Raw genomic sequence first — 20,747 nt, forward strand, 5'->3', positions numbered from 1 at the left:
TAGAAAAAGAAAAGCAAGGTAAATCCAAAATAAGATTTAAAAAGGAAATAATAGAGATAAGAACAGAAGTAAATGAAACAGAAAACTATGGTGAAAAGTAGCAAAGCCATGCATTTTTAAAAAGATTATATCTATAGATCTATCTATCTATTTATTTAGAGCATGAGCAGGGGTGGGAGGGGTAGAGGGAGAGGAAGAGAGAGAATCTCAGGCAGACTCCATGATGAATGTGGAGCCCAACGCCAGACTGATCTCACCCAGAGACCTGAGTGAAATCACAAGTCAGTTGCTTAACGGATTGAGCCACACGGGTGTCCCTATAAAGCCATACTTTTTTTGGTAAGATTTATCCATTTATTTGCAAGAGCTGGGTGGGGGGGAAGAGAGAGACAGAGAACATGAGTGGAGGGGTGGGGAGACAGAGGGTGAGACTCTCAAGCACACTTCCCACTGAGCATGAGCCCCACATGGGGCTTGATCCCACAACTCATGAGATCATGACCTGAGCCAAAACCAAGAGTCAGGCATCCAATTGACTAAGCCACCCAGCAGTCCCCAAAGCCATACATTTTTTTAAAAATGATGAAATATATAACCCTTAGGAAGATAAATCAGGAAAAGGAGAAAGTACACTAATCAGTATTAGGAATGAAAGAGGGATATCATCACAGATCATATAGGTATTAAAAGAATAATGAGGGACTATTAGGATGATCCATATGCCAATAATTTTGATAACTTAGATAAAATTGACAAAGCAATTTACAAAAACTGACAACAGATTAAACAGAAAATATGAATAGCCCTATTTCTTATAAATAAATATTATTTACTATAAAAAAACTTTCCTAAAAACAAAGTGAACAAGCACAACAAAAGAACAATCCAGGTCCAGATGATTTCATGGGTGAATTCTAGCAAATACTTAAGGAATGAAAATCATCAGTCTTACACAGCCACTTTCGGAAGATAGAAGAGCAGGAAACAATTCTCAACTCATTTTTGAGCTAGTATAAATCTTGATAAAAAGATTATGTAGAAAAAGAAAATTATGGAAAAATAACCATTGAGAACAGTATAAGCAAAAATCCTTACCTATCAGTAAATCAAATCCAGCACTATGTAAAAAGGAAGGTTTTTTTATTGCCTACTATAAATTTAGAATACAAGATGTTCAGTGACTTGTATAAGTCACCCAGCTGTTAGGTCAATCTATAGTCACATAACACAATGCCACACACTTTCCAATGCGATGGCTGCCTGGGTGGTTGAGGGCTGGCATTACAATGTAAAAAGGTGTGATGAGCTCCTGACATGGGAACACCCAATCTGTGTCTGCTGTGGAGATTCCAGGCTAAATGAGGGAAGGCTGTGAGAGCAGAATGGTACTAGGGACCTGTTCATAGGTTCCTCTGCCCCCTGATTCCCGGTTTGCAGCCTCCACACAATGGCCACAATTATTGTTGGGGGCTATTTTGCTGCTGAGGGGCCAGTGGATGTGCCCGTTGCTTCTGGAGGCTCCAAGCCTTGTCACATCAAGCCCTTACCAAGCATGCCCATTGCCATGGCAACACTGATCCTTTCTCCCATGCTCTCCTGACTCAGGCATTTGCCCTGCACAGAGATGCCCAGATCTTTCTCCCTCATCTACCTGGGACTTCTGGGAGCACTGGGAAGCCCACATGGCCTTAGCACCGAGGGCTTGGGAGACCCTTTGGACTGTGCAGCCCTGGGCTGCAAAGCTGAGGTGCATTCTTCTGATTCTCTTGCTCCAGGGCTTTGAGGTGGCCTCCAGAGTCACCCCGCAGCCCTCAGGTAGTGTTTCCCTGCCAGGCAGCACTTGCGGAGTCAGAGAAAGTGAACAGGAGACCAGGGGTTTTACTCCGAAGGGACCTTAGAATTACTGGGCGCTCTGGGTAAGGGCTGGATCGCTGCCAAGGCAGGCAGCGGGGGCAGAAGAGGAATCCCAGTGGGTGCTGAAGGGGATGGGTGGGAAGGGCTCCTGGCTGTGGAGGGCGGCTCCAGTTGCAGAGGGGCAGGTGGTGGTGGGAGAGGGCAGGGTTCTGACTCAAGGTGTGGCAGGTGCAGGACCCGGTTTCAAGGTTGTCTGGCAGAGCAGAGGTTCTATGGGTCAGGCACTAGGAAGAGAGCATGGTGGGCTCCTGGATGCTGGGTTGCAAATGATGGTGGGTGGGGCTCCAGCTTCAGTGGCCCCATCAGGAGCGTCGGCCACATCAGGGGCTTTGGAAAAGGCTAACGGGGGTCTCCTCCCAGCAGAGGTGAGGGGTGCGTGGTGGGGGTTCTTAGCCTGCATGGAGGGTGTGAACTGGCCAGGGAGGAGATCCAGGTCGCTGTGGAGGGCGGTGGGGTGGGCTGTCTGGCACCAATGTCCCTCTCTCCTCTTTGCACCCACAGGCCACCACTGCATGCCTCTGTCACACTGCCCTCCCTTCCCCTCCAGGTATCTGCAATGGCACTGGCAATGCTCCGTGACTGGTGCAGGTGGATGGGCGTGAATGCGCATCGTTCCCTGCTCATCCTGGGCATCCCTGACGACTGCGGGGACGAGGAATTCCAGAAGGCCGTGCACGCTGCCCTATGGCCCCTGGGCAGGTACCGAGTGCTGGGCAAAGTGTTCAGAAAGGAGCTTGGATCCAGGGTCGCCTTGGTCGAGTTTGCTCAGTATTTAAACCAAAGTTTAATCCCCCGACAAATACCGGGCAAGGGAGGGCCCTGGCCTGTGGTCTTTCTGCCCCAGGCCCCTGATTCAGAGTCACAGGATAGACCAGATTTCCCTGCACAACCCCAGAGGCAGGCAGGGGCTGGCCACGCAGGTGTGGCACGAGCTGCAGGTGAGACAGGAGCCACAGGTGAGAGAGGAGCTGAAGGTACAGTAGGAGCTACAGGTGAGGAAGGAGCTGTGGGTGAGGAGAGAGCTGAAGGTGTGGCAGGAGCTGCAAGTGAGGAAGGATGTGAAGGTGAGGAAGAAGCTGCAGGGGAGGCAGGAGCTGCAGGTGAGGAAGAAGCTGCAGGGGAGGCAGGAGCTACAGATGAGGAAGAAACTGCAGGGGAGGCAGGAGCTGCAGGTGAGGAAGAAGCAGATGAGGCAGGAGCTACAGATGAGGAAGAAGCTGCAGGGGAGGCAGGAGCTGCGGATGAGGAAGAAGCAGATGAGGCAGGAGCTACAGATGAGGAAGAAGCTGCAGGGGAGGCAGGAGCTGCAGGTGAGGAAGAAGCAGATGAGGCAGGAGCTACAGATGAGGAAGAAGCTGCAGGGGAGGCAGGAGCTGCAGGTGAGGAAGCAGCAGGTGTGGCAGGACCTGCAGATGAGGAAGAAGCTGCAGCGGACGCAGGAGCTGCGGATGAGGAAGAAGCTGCAGGTGAGGAAGAAGCTACAGGGGAGGCAGGAGCCGCAGGTGTGGCAGGAGCAGAAGATGAAGGAGGAGTGTCAGATGAGGAGGGAGCTGCAGGTGTGTCAGGAGCCGCAGGTGAGGAAGGAGCTGTAGGTGTGGCAGGAGCTGCGGGTGTGGCAGGAGCAGAAGACGAAGGGGCACTGTCAGATGAGGAGGGAGCCGCAGGTGACACAGGAATCGCAGGTGTGGCAGGATCTGTGAGTATGGCAGGAGCGGCAGGTGAGGCAGGCACTGCGAGCGAGGAAGGAGCTGTGGGTGTGTCAGGAGCCATAGCTGAGGGAGGATCCTGGACCCAGCAGTGGAATCAGGCCCAGCAGCCTGTGCCTGAGAATATGGCCTATGGGGAACTGAGAACCTTTTCCGGGATGGAAGAGCCAGACCAAGAGGAAGAGTCCTTTGAGAGCTGGCTGGACCATGCCAACGACATGCTGTACACGTGGCGCCACGTGTCAGAAAGGGAGAGGAGGCGGCGGCTGGTGGAAAGCTTGGGCGGCCCCGCACTGGAGCTCCTGTGCGGCCTCCTGGCAGAAAACCCCGACATGCCTGCACAGGATTGCCTGGCCGCGCTGGTACAGGCGTTTGGGGACAAGGACACCTGCGTGACTGCACGGCTGAAGTTCCTGACTTGTGCTCAGCGGCCCCGGGAGACTCTCTTTGCCTATGTGATGCGCCTGGAAGGCCTGCTGCAGTCGGCCGTGGAGAAGGGGGCCTTCCATCCTGTCATCGCAGACCAGGTTCGCGCCAGGCAGGTGCTGATGCGGGCCCGCCCGAACGGGATGCTCCAGAACAAGCTGAGGAGGATGCGGCTGGAGAGGAGACCACCTGGCTTCGTGGGGATGCTGCGGCCCATTCGGGAGACCGAGGCATGGGAGGCCGGCCCAGCTAGGGGTGAGCAGTTCCAAGCGGAAGAAGGGGCCTCTGTGGACATTGGAGGGCTGGCCGCCGCCCAGGCTGCCCCCGCCAGTGAAGAGGTTGCCGAAGGCTCCGCAGCCAATGAAGATGCTTTCCGGGCTGCCCCGGCTCTTGAAGTCATCACCGAGGGCACCCCTGCCGGTGCAGATGAAACCGAGGCCCCCCCAGCCAATGAAGATGCTTTCCGGGCCGCCCCGGCTCTTGAAGTCATCACCGAGGGCACCCCTGCCGGTGCAGATGAAACCGAGGCCTCCGCAGCCAATGAAGATGCTTTCCGGGCCGCCCCGGCTCTTGAAGTCATCACCGAGGGCACCCCTGCCGGTGCAGATGAAACCGAGGCCTCCCCAGCCAATGAAGATACTGCCAAGCCTGCCCCAGCCAACGTGGAGAAAGATCTTCTTCTCGAGTCCAGACCCAGGTGTTTTAGCCAATGTGCGCTCTGCACAGGTCATCCTCATGTTGCGTGCCCTCCATGCTGTACTTACCGTGGGACTGCTCATGCCGCTGTCTTCCATGGTACCCCCACACTTTGCTTCTAGTCCTCCATGGCAATCAGAGCCATGATCCCAGTTGGCCAAACAAGGGACAACAGAAACCTAGCACTCATGGCCCTGCACACGCAAGCCATCCACACTAAAAGCACTGAAGGGTTTAGAGCCTTGGAGAAAAGTGAGCCCCCATGCCCATGAGCTTCCATCTCTGAGCACTGACTCTACCCCAGGCACTGGGATGAGCAATTGGGCCTGCTCTCTCTCTCTGAGTCCTCACAGGAGTCCTGGAGGTGAGTGGCCACTTGTCATGTCCCCTCTTCTACGGATGAGGACACTGGACACAGTAAGATTAAGAGTTAATCACTGTCACACACACTTCCTCAGTGGAAGTGCTGGGATTCTGAAGGGAAGCCAGATCGGTGGTTCAGGAATGAGATGCATGTCAGGCGAGACTCATGCCCCATCTCCACTCCCACTCCATCCTGGGAGTCAGAGTCCCTGGTAGAGACCACGGAGCAGGACTGGAAGGGCCTTGCACAGCCTTATAGCTTGGAGGGGACCTGGACACATGGGCGGGGGGCAAGATGAGGTCACACAAGAAGATGGGGAGCCTCCTGAGGAGCCAGTAGGTTTGAGCTTGGCTGAGGGGACACCTTTGCCCACCTCATCCCAGAGGCTTTGGGGTCCTTCCTGGGGCAGAACTTGGACCCTGAGAGAGGCTCGAGGAAGGCCCCACACGGGCCATAGGGCCTTGGGGTGAGCAGGGCCAGGCCACTGCCCACATACATGTTGTGGACCCTGTGTCCCTTGCCAGACCTCTCACCTCCCCCCTCAGCCTGCAGCAACCACGCAGTTTGAAACAGGGAGCTCCTGTCCCCTAGATTGCACTTGGTGTTCCCAGGGCTGGGCTTTCTTGACCGGGAGCCAAGCACATCGCCTGTTGTTGGAGGCCCTCAACCTTGTCAGGCACAGCTCTCGGGACAAGTCCCCTACCCTAGCCCTTCACCCATGTCCTTGGTAGATCTGGGACAGCTCCTCCTTCTCCTGGGGCCCCAGCTGTGCAGCTTTGAGCTGGGGCCTGTTGCCTCAGGCCATGTCCCTGTCTCTCCAGGATTTTCTGAGGGACCTTGGGCTCTTAGTGGCTGTCTCTGGGCCCAACTTGGTGCACACCAGCTGCTGACATATGTGTGAGGTGAAGGGGGTCCTCCTTTTCTCTGTAGTCCAAGTACATAAAGGTGGGAGTGGCATTCACAACACCCTAGTTCAGAGGGCACTGTCCCACCGAGTCCATCCAATCCAACCTTGACTGGAGCCAAGGTTCCCCTTTCATGTTGCCATCACTCCCGAAGACGGCCTGAGTGTCCCTCTTCTGTTGTGGGGGCTCAGGGGTGCTGTGGACATTGGGCATTGGGGGTGCAGAGAAGTCAGCTGGGCCTAGGGGCCACCTCCAGGCAGGCCCCGCCACTTGTGGGAACAGTCCCTTCTCCTTTCCTCTGCAGACCCAGGACCAAGTGATTTCTTTACACTGGAGGCCACAACAGCTCCTAAGCCGACCTGCCCCAGCACCCGCAGAACCAGACTGTGAAGTTGCAGTGGCCATCATGACCCTTCCCTACACATATGCCAAGGAGTGTTTCCATGTGCCATTCTCATATCACATTTGTCGAGCTTTAGGGAACATCACCTGAATCTGGTAATTCAGGGCACAGGGAGAAAGCCACATCAAAGTTCTCCAATCTATACCACTAAAGGATGGTAAGACTACATTTAGGTAACCCTGGATTATGTAACATATGAAAAGAGCAACTGGAACAAACTCCTAAAAGATCCGCTGTCCCCTTGATCAGGTTAGCTCCCCTCCTTTTGTCCTTCATGTCACCCCCTCTTTATGCCTTCCTGAGGACCACTGTGCAAGCATTCTGGGCATTTCTGTGGGCATGGTCCCAGCAATTCAGAGCCATGTCCAGAATTGCCATGAGGCACTGCAGGTGAGGGACCACCCTGGGCTTGAGATGTTGCTGGACGAAGGGCAGGCCAGCCTCTTTCCTCCATGTCCCCAGGAGGCCCCTGCCCTGGTCCTGGTGGGATGGGACCTGTGTGTATTTATTTAGTCATGTTCCTGCAGCCCCCTCTCCGGGTCTGACTGACAAGGAGACGACCCAGGTAGGGGCTCCAGTTTCAGGATCAGGGCCCGAATCATCCCAGAGGGGAGCTGCACTGGGAGGGAAGGCCTCAGGGAATGCATGGAGAAGCAGCCTGGTCATGTGGGAAAGGGCCCCTGAAGGGAGCAGGGGATCCATGCCTCTCTCAAATCTCCTGGCCTAGTGGGAGCACAGGGTGCTCCAGGCAGAGGTAGCCTGGCCAACAGGTAGAGCAGCCCATGAGGCCTTTGGGAGGGCCTGGAAGCGGGCAAGACAGGGAGCGGGTCCCGGAAGAGCCAGGCCACCCCCCAGTAAGGGCAAGGACTCCTGGCACCTGGGGCCCTGGGCTCTGACAAAGTCAGAGGTGGCAAAGTCCCTGCTGTTGCACATCTCTAGGCAACCCCCCATGGAGGAGGGGGCCGATGGGGCTGCCAGGGCCAGAAGGGCCTGGAGGGAAAGAAGGAGCCAAGCACAGGGGTGATGAGGGAACAGAAGGCAAGCCGAGGACAAAGCAGAAACTGACACCCGCAACCCCCCCACCATGGGGTGTAGGTGACATTCCTCAGGCACTCCTGGCTGCCCTAAAGGACAAAGAAACAGCTAACCTATAGACACCACAATCCTGCAAGGCTTAAGTCTCCCTCAGTTTGCAAATGTCTTAGCAGTTTACAAGAACCAAGCATTTCTACCAATAACCTAGCTTCCAGAAGGGAATGTAGATACGATTAAATTGTCCTTCTAATCTGCAGCCTCCAGGAAGTTCCCAACCATCTTCATGTTAATGCCTTGCTAGAGGGAGAAACCACCTTAACTTGACAATGGCAAGCCCTCTGGTATCTTGTGAGTCTTCTTTAACATATGAAAGTATTTCCTTAACCTCCCTTTTTCCTCACCTCCCCCAACCCTATGGTATATAATCAGCCACCCCTCACAACCCCAGTGCAGCAGCTCTTTCTGCCCACGGGTCCTGTCCCCGTGCTTTCATAAACCACCAATTTTGCACCAAAGATGCCTCAAGAATTCTTTCTTGGTCGTCGGCTCCGGACTCCACCCCACTGAACCTCACGTATATTCTACGACCTCATCAGGGGGAGTGACTGAGAGGCAAGCATCATCCTGCCCACCCTGCAGGTGGCCTCCATGGTGACTCAGGGCCCCAGCAGATCTAGGGATGCAGCTGCCTTCCACCTCTGTGAGACACACTTGCTCAGGGGAGGGGCCAAGGACTCATCCTGGGGGGTCTGCTTCTTTCACTGGTGACCCAGAGGGGGACCCGGGCCCAGTGCAATCCTCTCCTGGAGATGGGCACTGGGAGGTCCTGGAAGGAGTGTTGGGGGGGGGAGACATCAGTGGGGTCTGTTGCTGGCCTGTTCACTCACATCTTAGGGTGCTTCCGCAGCAAGCAGCAAGTGCTAATGAAGTTTTTCAGAACAGGTAGAGTACACTTTTGAAAGCTGCTATGGAAGGACATTCTGTGGAAAAACATGCAAAGGTGTTTTGCATCAAGAAAGAGGTTGCCAACTTCGGTTGCTGCTAAAGAAACTGCTGTGATTACAAGTTAAAAGTGGCTAGCAAGCAATTTGGAAGAATGGAGAGATTTTGAGGATAGAACCAGCACAATCCTCTGATGAATGGAAAATATAGACTCCAAAGATAGCATTCCCTGAGACACAGGCTTGCCCTCTGTGGTAGGCTGGCTTTTGGTCCCGTGACCCTTGCCTCCTATTGTCATGCCCATGAATGTGCCAAGTTGCATGGCAGATGTAATTAAGGTTACTTATCAGTTGCCTTACAATAGGGAGATTATCTAGGAGTCTCTGGTGAGCAAAGCCCTTTCCCTGCTGAAGCACAAAGGGAATTCAGAGAGATGTGAAGCTTGTTTGTAGATGGAGGGGAACGAATGTGCAAAGGAATATGGGTGGCCCCTAGGAGTGAAGAGTGGTTCCTGGATAGCATTCAGCAAGGGAATGGGGACCACAAACTGACAACCACCTAGAACTGGATTCTGCCAACAACCTTAGAGAACTGGGGAAGATTGTCCCCCAAAACCTCCAGAAAAGACCCCAGCCAGCTGACTCTCTGATTGCAGCCTTGGGAACTAGGCCATGCTTGGACTCCTAACCCAGGGCAATTATGCATAATAAATGGGTATTATTTTAAGCTTTTAAATTTGTAGTGGTTTGTTATATGAGGCTTGATTAGGTAGCCAGCATAGCGTTCCTCCTGTAAATGCAGCTCCTTCCAATGGGTGTGGCCCGTGGGTATGGCTTTCTCCACTGCACTGAAGCCCAGAGGAATGGTGGGTGCTAAGCTCAGTGTCCCTCAGTCTCCTGGCTCCTTTTGGTTAACTTTCAACTGTTTTCCTGGCTCAGCTCCCTACTGTGGTTGCAACAATGCACAGTTGGGAAGTATTTTCTGCCTCGTTTGTCTTTACAAGGTCTCTTTCCCTATAGTCACTGACCAAACTCATTTCCTTCCTAACAACATTGCTCATCACCACAAGCTGCATCTTTAAATGGCTGTGAGGCCTCAAGTTTTAGAATATTTTAGAGTTTTGTAAGACTCTACTTTTCTTTTTTCTTTCTCCTCCTTCATACCCCCTCTTATTCCAGACTTTTTTTTCTCCCAGACTTTGATGGAAAGGTATTAGAATTGGTCCTACAACTTGCAAGTCCAGACCATTCCCCCCGACCTGAATGACCTGAACAGGAATGACTTAAAAAAATGTGAACTTGTTCCCCCAGACCAGCAGATCCTCCTGGTGTCTGTGAGGTCCAGCAAGGAGCTTAACAGCCGAAGACCCAGTTACCAAGTAACATTTTCATGCACATGGTGACAAACACAATAAGACAAGGAAATTTTAGATTCAATGGTGGGAACCTCAGTTCTTCATTACGATGGACCCAAATATGGAATTTTTTCCCAGTTACCAAGTAACATTTTTATGCACATTGCAACAAATAACCATATAACAAGGAAATTTAAGATTCAATTGTGGGAACCTCAGCTCTTCATCACCATGGACCAAAATATGGAATTGGGTCTTGATTTGAACCCCATGGTTTTTTTTGTTTTTGTTTTTCTTTTAATTTAATTTAATTTATTTTTTTATTATATTATGTTAGTCACCATACAGTACATCCCTAGTTTTTGATGTAAAGTTCCATGATTCATTGTTTGCGTATAACACCCAGTGCACCATACAATATGTGCCCTCCTTACTACCCATCACCAGTCTATCCCATTCCCCCACCCCCCTCCCCTCTGAAGCCCTCAGTTTGTTTCTCAGAGTCCACAGTCTCTCATGCTTCATTCCCTCTTCTGTTTACCCACCCCTTTCTTCTTCCCTTCCTTCTCCTACCGATCTTCCTATTTCTTATGTTCCATAAATGAGTGAAACCATATGAATTACGAGAATTTTTTAAGTTAAGGCATAGAAATTGTTAGTGAAAATACCTGATGTTTTGCATGAATTTTACAAAAATTTTCCATATTTGCCATTCTAAATTTGTATTCTGTGGCACCTGCACTGCCATCAAGAGGGAAAAAAAACCCATAAAGTAACCTTTAAAAAAGTAAAGCTCTCCCCCCACAACTTAAGATACCATGAAAGGTTTTTTTTTCTTTTCTTCATTCCAATGTGGAACATCAAAGCAGGTTTTTAAACTTTTTCTTCTTAAAGCCCCTTTGTATTTTTAACACTTATTGAGTACCCCAAGGAGCTCTTGTTTATGTGAATTACACATATCAATAATTGCTGTATTAAAATCTAAAGTGAGAAATTTAAAAACTTCACCCATTTAAAGATGACAGCAATAAAACCATTATATGTTAACATAAAATATTTTATGAAAAAAATCTATACAAAACAAATGAAATTTTATGGGAAGAGTTTTACATTTTGCATCTCTCTTTGATGTCTGGCTTGAGAGGAGACAGCTGAGTAATCATATCTGTGTCTGACTTCAGTCTGCCATGGTAACACATGTAGGTAGCCTCTGGAAAACTCCGCTTTACCCTTGGGAAAGAGAGTGCAAAAGGCAAAAACACCTTGAGCATCATTATGAAAAGAGATTTGATCTTATGGACCCCTGTGTGAAAGGGTCTTAAGGACCTCACAGGGTTCCCCAGAGTCTGCTTTGAGAATCCTGGTGTTATTCCCTGCTTCCTGGGTCCTTGGGATACGTTTATTGCACTGACCCTGGTCACTGTTAACATTAATTATATACGTTACATTTGTAGATGTTCATCACTCCTCCTGTCCTGTCTGATGCTGTTACTGCATGGAAAGTAATATGGAGCAGCAGATGAGTCAAAGGAATGTCAAAAAGATAAGAATGAAACAGTGGTTAGGCCAGGGCTATGGAGGGACCTGAAAGGGATGATGGAGTCCTGCGTTTGTCAACAAGCATTTCTGTAAAACTGTACTTGCTGTTGGGCATAAAAAGATAAATGGAACAAGGTCACTTCCTTTAAAAAAAAGTAAGATCTCAGCACAGGGAACAGATAAAGACAAAAGTAAGTTTGCGCAAAACCACAAGATCATTGTTCCATGGAGTAGCAATAGAATGTTGGGGAGGATTGTTGTAGGGGGAGGACAGGTCAGAGAAAGATATCTCCTGTGGGCAGCTGACAGACTGGGGAACCCTCTCTTGATATGAAACTAGGCTCACTCAAGCACGTCCCGTTCCTCAGTGACTTGCTTTTTGATGATTACCTATTTCGCCCGAATAATCACCATTTTCCTGGCCTTCCTCTGGTCCTCAGTTCGTTTCCTCATTCATTCCTCAGAATGGAGATCATGAAATGCACTCTCAGGATGGAACGGGGAAGTGGGATTACAGCACACTGGTCCCCACCCTTCTCTTGGTCCTTTTTTTCATTGCTGGTACTGTCCTGTGTGTCCTCAGCATCACTCTCCTGCAGGAGTACCCTCAGGGGCAGGGCATTTTCCCCCCACTCCTTTGCACCCTGTACCATGCCAGCGGCACTCAGGGCTGGAGTCGGAAGAAGTCCTGCAGTTTTCCCTGAAGCACAGCTGAAAGCCCTACCCGCACCCAGAACGGCCCAGACCAGCCTCCCAATATGCAGTCTCAGCCACACTGCCAGCTGCCTCCCAGGTTCCGAGAGCTTGGGCCCAGGTTGTGGGGGGCGTGGCTGGGGCGCGGCCTGCGGGGAACTGCGGGGTCCCTGGGGTGGATGGGCATGTGGGCAAACAGGCCATCTGGAGGCTCTAGGAGGTGCGACCTCGGGTTTTAGGGAGGGACAGTAAGCTCCCTGCCTCTTCCCAGTGCCAGGACTCTGATTGACAACAGGGCTGGACTCCCAGATCCTCAGGGGGCCTATGCAAATCCAGGGGCCAGGGCTTCAGCTTAGATTCCCAAATCAGACTCCCAGTGGTGGGGCCCTGGAGTCTGCCTTTTGGTCATGTGGGCAGGGCGATGGGGAGAAACACGTTAGGAACTCAGGCAGGTTGGCACTGGTAGTCTTCTCCAGTGAAGCTGCTATTTTTTTTTTTTAAATTGCATTAGTCAACATACAGTACATCATTAGTTTCAGATGTAGAGTTCAATAATTCGTCAGTTGCATACAACACCCAGTGCTCCTCACATCACGTGCCCTTCTTAATGCCCATCACCCAATTACACCCTCTCCCCACCCCCCTCCCCTCCAGCAACTCTCAGTTTGTTCGTAGAGTTAAGAGTCTCTCATGGTTTGTCTCCCTCTCTGATGACTTCCCATTCAGTATTCCCTCCCTTCCCCTATGATCCTCTGTGCTGTTTCTCATTCCACATATGAGTGAAACTATATGATAATTGTCTTTCTCTGACTGACTTATTTTGCTCAGCATGATATCCTCCACTTCCATCCGTGTCCATGTAAATGGTAAGTATTCTTCCTTTTCGATGGCTAATATTCCATTGTGTGTCTGTGTACACACACACATCTCACATGTGAAGCTGCTATTCTAATGTCATGATGGCAACATATGCAAGGTTAAGGCCTTGAAAGACGGCCTTTGAAAGCTCCAGGAAGTTTTAGAATTGACCAAGACGCCAAACTTCTGAGTGTAATTTTAGAGCGTATTTTTAGTGTTTATTATATTCAAATCCTTTGAAATTAAAAATCTGTAAGTGTTGTGTTTAGTAGCTGGGTAACCAGAAGCCATTCTTGGTGTGTAGGACTCCTGGTGTGGACCTGTGTGGTTTAGCACTGGAACTGAATGACCTAGCCTGAGAATGAACAGGTAAATAAATATTCATGTATGTTAAGGAGAAACATAGATAAAAGAGGCATTGGATGATAGAGTCATTACTACTGAGCATGTGAAGTGGCATAGAGATAAAGGAGGCTGAAGTCCATGAGCAAACTGCACAGTAATGACAGTGACAGAGGTGAATATTGAATGAAACGTGATACACCAGACAAAGCATCAAATATTCTGTGTAGGGTTTTTTGTCAACACCTCACAACAACCCAGTATGACCATTTCTCAGATGAAGAAGCATTTTCTCTGCCCTTGGAAAAGACTCTTAAGGGAAGCAGACACAGGGAAGGTCATTGCTACTGGAGCATTGAGGTATGACCCTTGGCTCCACGTGGGGCTTGAGGGGAAGGCTTCTGTATGATGTGCCATTAACTCCACAAGTCCCTGGCAGAACTCATGATCTCCCCCACACCCCAGTAAAATAAGGGAAGGAAAGAAAACTCTCTTTTCCTTTTATATCCCCTATCTTGATTATTGACCTCCACACAGTGACCCAGCTGGACAAGCCCAAACTCTGGCATAGTCCTTGATTGCACTCGCCTACTCAGAAATGCTCACTGATCCATCCGTCTTCATGGTCCACACCCTGGTCCCAGCAACCAGTTGGCCTTTCTAGTTCCAGTTGGGTCCTTTTACAGTCTATCCAGCTCTCTGTAGCTGGAGTGAGCTTTATGACACAGACTCCTGACCTTCTCACTACCTTGCTAAAAATGCCTCAGTGTCCCCATTCTTTCAGAATCAAATCCATGTCTCTTAATGAGATATAGAAAGTCTCTTCTGCCACAGAAAGATATAAAACCAAATCAGATCTCAAGAATGGCAAAATAGTGGGCACCTGGGTGGCTCAGTCTGTTAAGCGTTTGCCTTTGGCTCAGGTCATGATCCTAGGGTCCTGGGATCAAGTCCCACATCTGGCTTCCTGCTCAGTGAAGAACCTGCTTCTCCCTCTCCCTCTGCCACTTCCCCCTCCCCACTCATTCTCTCTCTTTCTATCTCAAATCAATAAAATAAAATCTTTTTTAAAAAGTGGCAAAATACACCATCAATGAAGTCAAAGGGCAAATGACAGACTAGGAAAAATGTATTTTCAAATCATGTTGCAATATGTAAAGAATTCCCACAGAGAAAAAGATGAATCACCGAGTGGGAACAATGGGTAAAGGATATGAACAGACTGTCAAATGAAAAAGGAAATAAGAGAGGCTCTTGAACATGTGAAAAGATGCACACCCCCAGAAAACTGAAGAGAAACTACACCGAGATACCATTTTTCACCAATCCAGTTGGCAAAATTCTTAAAGTCAGATTACACAGTACTGGTGAGGCTGAGGGGATATAGACACCCCCATTTGTTGTTGGCAGGAGTAGAAATTGGTACCACTCCTATGGAGAGGAAGCTGGCAATATCCATTGAAAATTCAAATGCACAAAGCTTTTGATCAAATTGTTGTACTAGTAGGAATATTTATTCTATAGATAAACCCTCTCATGGGTGAAAGAAGTATATATAAGATCCTCACTGCAGCATAATTCATAATAACATGAAACTGGTACCACCGAAATATCCACAATAGGAGATTAAATAATTGAGGCACATCCACATAATGGATTATCATACAATGTACAAAAAGATTGAGATTACTTTTACACTGGTGTGGAAAGGATTCCAAACTGTGTAGATAAGTGAAAGAAGCAGGGTGCAGAACAATGTGCATTGTACATACCATTTCTGTTTTCTTTCTCAACTCTGACCCATTGCCTGTTTTTGCATGACTGGGAAGTTAATTGATTTAATTTTTTTTTTAAAGATTTTATTTATTTATTTGACAGAGATAGAGACAGCCAGCGAGAGAGGGAACACAAGCAGGGGGAGTGGGAGAGGAAGAAGCAGGCTCATAGCGGAGGAGCCTGATGTGGGGCTCGATCCCGGAACACCAGGATCACGCCCTGAGCCGAAGGCAGACGCTTTAACCGCTGTGCCACCCAGGCGCCCTTTTTTTTTTTTTTTTAAAGATTTTATTTATTTATTTGACAGAGATAGAGACAGCCAGCGAGAGAGGGAACGCAAGCAGGGGGAGTGGGAGAGGAAGAAGCAGGCTCCCAGCAGAGGAGCCTGATGTGGGGCTCGATCCCGGAACTCCAGGATCACGCCCTGAGCCGAAGGCAGACGCTTTAACCGCTGTGCCACCCAGGCGCCCTGATTTAATATTTTTAAATGGTTAGAAAAAATGAAAGGAAGAATAACACCTTGTGACACGTGAAAATTATATGAAATGCAAAAGTTGGTGCCCATAAATAAAGTTGTACTGGCACACAGCCAATTCATTTCTGGCAGAGTTGAGCCCACAAAGGTAAAAATATTTACCCTTCGGTCCTTTACAGAAACAGTTTGCCATCCCCACCTTTACCTCACTGTGCTCCTTTTCGCCTGTAAGTGCTTCTCCCTGCCTTGTATTCCCACCTCCTGGTCCTGCTAACTCCTACCCTTTTCCTGCTTAGAGTTCCCCCTGGAAGACTTCCCTATTGGCTATGTAAGGGGAGGTGCCCTTGCCATCACCTTCTGTAGTCCCCTGGCATCCCTCATCTTGGATCTGAGCAGCACACATCTCCTGATTTACAAGTACACGTTTCAGCATCTCATCCACTGGGCACTGGTTTCCGTGTGTTGTGGTAATTTTAGCGCCCAGCCCAGTCATTGGCATGGTGTAGGTACTCCAAAAGTGATTATTGAATGGATGAATGTGTCTCTGTGCTAAAATTAAATAGGCTTTCAGTTAGATAAACTTTAGAACTCAACTTTGTGGCCAACTGGTATAACTCAATTTACATTCCTGCTTCTTCAGAGACTGGAAAAGAGAGAGCAATACTCCTGCTGAACTTAAGCTTTAGTGTTTCCAATCTAGACTGAATTAATCCAAAGAAAAAAATATTTTGTCTTCTTCATATCTATATATATTTTTACTGAGCACTGATTAGGGGATGGGGCTTTGTTAATAGTCCCACCAGTTGAAGAGGAGGGAGTCCATGCAGCCACACACTAGTAGGGCGGGTTTGGGGGTGGGATTTGAGAATGGGTGTGTGAGTCCATGCTGCTAATAGAGCTGGTCCTTACAGGTTCTCGTCCACACACTGCAGCCTCAGCAGGCCACATCAGGTCAGGCTACTCAGGCTAAGCATTCTGGGTACATTAGAAGAAAAGACTCTTCTTTCAGTAATTGCCAAGAACTATATTTGCTTAGTAGACTTTAAGCGGGTCAGTGAGGTCACTGTCCATAAAACAGCAATAGTGGAGCTATTTCTTGAGGCTCCTTCCCCTTGTCTTGGACTTTCCTCCCATGGTTTCAGGATGCTGGCTGTGGTGCTGCAGGTCCAGCTGGCACTCCCTCCACAGGACACCACTGGATATTGAGAGGCTTGTGGACCAGATGGACTGCTGAAGAAATATTGGCTCAAGGTGGTTCTAACTGGTTGTCAGCAGCTTCAGCATTTCTCAAATCCATGTGGTTGAAATTGCTTGTCCTTACTTGTAACATGGGATATCAATGTGCTGAAATTAAAATGCTTAGCTAGCTTTTGTCTTTTTAAAAAAAAGATTTTATTTATTTATTTGAGAGAGATGGAGAGCACAGAGGGAGAAGCAGACTCCCTGCTGAGCAGAGAGCCTGATGTGGGGCTCGATCCCAGGACCCTGAGATCATGACCTGAGCTGAAGGCAGATGCTTTGCCGACTGAGCCACCCAGGCGTCCCTAGCTTTTGTCTTTTTAAAATATTTTTAATAGTGGTAAAATACATGAAACATAAAATTTACTACTTTAATCATTTTAACTATACAGTTCAGTAGTTTAAGTACATTCATTCACATTGTTATGTAACCAATTTAGAAAACTTTTTCAAAACTACAAAACTTGCCAAACTTGTAAAACTGAAACCTTGTCTTCACTGAACAACAACCCTCTATCCCCCTCCTTCAGCCCCTAGCAACCACAATCCTGCCTTCCATCTTTATGAATTTACTGACTCTAAGGACCTCAAAGAAGTGGAATTGTATACTATTTCTCCTTTTTTGTTTGGGTTATTTTAGTTAGCATAATGTCCTTAAGATTCATCCATGTAGTAGCATGTATCAGAATTTCCTTCCCTTTTAAAGCTAAATAATATTTCATTGTATGGATAGACCACATTTTATTTGTCCATTCATCCATCAGTGGACACTTGGGTTGCTTCCATGTATTAGTTATTGTGAATAATGCTCCTATGAACATAGGTATACAAATACAATTGATCCTTGAACAACATGGGTTTGAACTACATGGTCCACTTAATAATAAATACAGTACTGTAAATGTGTTTTCTCTCCCTTACAATTTTCTAAATAATAATCTCTTTTCTCTAGCTTATTTTATGGTAAGAATACAGTATATAGTACATATACAAAATATGTGTTAATTGACTATTTATGTTATTGATAAGGTTTCTGGTCAACAGTAGGTAATAGTAGTTAAGTTTGGGGGAGTGAAGAATTATACGTGGATTTTTCACAGTGCCAGGGGTCAGTGCTCCTAACCCCCACATTGCTCCAGGTTCAATTCTCTCTCCTTGAGACCCTGCTTTCAATTCTTTTGAGTGGATACCCAGAAGTGGAATTGCTAGATTGTATGGTCATTCTATGTTTAAAATTTTGAGGAACAACTGTACTATGTATTAACTTGTCTTAAAAAAAAACCTCTCCTAAACTTTGAAATAAAAAAATAAATTCTTTTAATAAATATAATAATTGATTATTTTTGCTCTGCTTTTTCCTCAGGACCTATTACAATGACAATGTTCATCACAGGAAAAGCATAGAGCTTCCTTTCCCTTCCATCCCTCAGCTCAGTTTTGCTGATGTTGATGTCAGGAGAGAGTCATGCTCAACTGAGGCCATGAATGGTGCCAAGGTGCCTGTAAATGCCCTTCTTGAGGAGGCAACCATCTGTGCCTATGTTCCTTTTTCCAGGTTATGACGCACAGAATCCATTTGTTCTTAAAGGGGCTTGTGACCCTGCATTCCCCAGCACAGCTTTCCTGCCTCCAGCATGGTTTCTCTCTAACCCCAGGGTAGAAGGACCTGGGCTCTGCCTCATTCCATTTGCCCTGTGGCCTGTTCTTGTGCCCAGGTCATAGCTGTTCATCTCAGGGCTCAACATTCTGGTAAACTTTTCACATCCCAGTTCATCAGTGACCTTGGGTGTCCAGTCACTACTATTCAAAAGCAACAGACTTAATTATCTTGACAGTCATTCCTAGAGCTCCTGCATAATGCCTGACCTCTGGCTTGGAGAGGAGATTTTGTGAGGACCCCTTTTTTTCCTTGACATAGTCCACGTCCTGGAAAAAGAAGTGGTTAGGAATCGAACCTGATTTGCAATGTGGGAGGCAATAATTATATCATCATACTACCAACGTGGGATGATTACAATTAGTGGATGTTTGGGGACTGTTTAGGTTGAATTGTGTCTCCCTCCAAAAGATATGTTGGAGTCCTAATACCCAGTACCTCACAATGTGATATTGGGGTGCCTGGGTAGCTCAGTTGGTTAAGTCTCTGACTCTTGGTTTTGCTTCAGGTCATGATCTCATGGGTCATGAGATCTAGCCATGCATCAGGCTCTGCGCTCAGCGGGGAGTCTGCTTGAAGATTCTTTCCCCCTGCCCCTCCCCTCCTCAAATAAATAAATAAATCTTAAAAAAAAAGAATGTGATCTCGTTTGGAAACAGGGCCATTACAGATGTAATTAGTTAAGATGAGGTGATTAGAGTGGGTCTTAATCCAATATGACTGGTATCCTTAAAAAAGGGGACATTTGGACATAGCCATGGCATGCATAGAGGGAAGACAATGTGAAGACACAGAGAGAAGATGGTCATCTACAAGCTAAGGAGAGGCGCCTGGAACAGATTCATCCTTCACTATCCCTTGAAAGAACCAACCCTATAACAACTTGATCTCCCACTTCTGGCCTCCAGAACTGTGAGACAAGATATTTCTGTTTAAGTCACCCATTTATGGTAATTTGCTGCAACAGCGCTACCAGCTAATACAGAGGCCTACTGAGCAAGGTGTGGATGTAAGGCCAGAGTGCTGAGAAATCTAGGCAATAATTTCTTCCCCAAGGAGTAATCAACCTGTTGGGGATGTAAGATGAGCACAAAGGAAATTAAATCTCATGATCAAATCTAAATAATGATACAATAGGAGACTTCACAAGGCAGTTAATAATAATAATAATAAAACAAATCTAGGGAAAATAGAAGAATATGTCTCACCGATACTGGTTACTTTATTTTAATGCAATCTTCTCCATGCATCTTAATTAGAATATTTTTAGAACTTGATTAAATGTGGGTAATGTGTAAGGCACTGTGCCAGATACCAGGGAGAGACTAAGAAGACCAATTCAGTCCCTTCCCTCAGGCAGTTGATAATCTAACACATCTAGAGATAAATAGAAGATAAATACACACTACTCTAGACAGACCCTGTATTCACTTCCCATCGCTTCTGTAACAAATGACTACAGATGTAGTGTGTTTAAACAACACAAATGTCTTATAATTCTGGAGGCCAGAAATCTGAAATGGGTCTCCCTAGGCTAAAGTCAAGGTGTGGGCAGGACTGCTTTTCTTCTGGACGCTTTAGGGGAGAATCTGTTTCTCATCTTTTTCAGCATCTGAAGGCCACCTGTATTCCTTGGCTTATGGCCTCGTATGAATACATATTCATCTCATACCTGTCAGGATGGCTGCTACCAAAAACAAACAAAACACCCACTGTTGGTACAATGGAAAATGGTGCAGCCACTGTGGAAAACAATATAGAGTCTCCTCAAAAAATTAAAACTAGGACTACCATATGATCCAGTAACTCCACTTTGGGTATTCATCCAAAAGAACAGAAATTAGTATCTGGAAGACATCTCTGCACTCCCATATTCTTTGCAGCATTATTCACAGTAGCCTAGAGGTGGAGACAACCTAAATGTTCATTGACAGATGACTGGATAAAGAACATGTGGTCCATCCATACAATGGAATACTATTTAGCCTCAAAAAAAAAAAAAGAAAGAAAAAAAGAAGTTCTGCACTATGTGACAGCAGGGCTGGAAGACGTTATGTTCAGTGAAATGAGCCAGTCACAGAAGGACATTTACTGTATGATTCCACTTATATGAGCTATCTAAAACAGTCAAACTCAGAGAAGCAAAGAGGGGAATGCTGGTTACTAGGGGCTGAGGGATTGAAAAAATGGGAGACTTGCTAATTAACAGACATAAAGTTTCAATTAAGAACGATGAGTAAGCTCTAGAGATTTGCTGTACAACACTGTATTTATAATCAACAATAATCTATTGTACACTTAAACATTTGTTAACAGGGTAAATTTCATGTTCAGTGTTCTTACAGCATTAAAATAATTTTTTAAGAACTAGGAAAAAAGTTGCAGATAGACCTAGTGAAATATAGACCATTTTTACTTAAAAA

The 20,747-nt window shown here is 47.4% G+C and overlaps 1 protein-coding gene across 1 annotated transcript in view; it reads left to right on the forward strand.

Annotated features, from left to right (window-relative positions):
• Window positions 1-2,473: 2,473 nt before the first annotated feature.
• Window positions 2,474-20,747, forward strand: part of LOC123786522 (paraneoplastic antigen Ma6F-like) — a 159,904-nt gene continuing 141,630 nt past the window's right edge. Inside the window, exons 1-2 of the mRNA XM_087860348.1 lie at window positions 2,474-2,834; window positions 2,907-4,646. Coding sequence (XP_087716474.1) covers window positions 2,483-2,834; window positions 2,907-4,646 — 2,092 coding nt within the window. The 5' untranslated portion in view covers window positions 2,474-2,482. The remainder of the gene's footprint in view (window positions 2,835-2,906; window positions 4,647-20,747) is intronic.

This window comes from Ursus americanus, chromosome X (genome assembly GCF_024610735.1).
Source record: "Ursus americanus isolate L20-20 chromosome X, mUrsAme1.1.p, whole genome shotgun sequence".
In the NCBI taxonomy this organism is placed as follows: Eukaryota; Metazoa; Chordata; class Mammalia; order Carnivora; family Ursidae; genus Ursus; species Ursus americanus.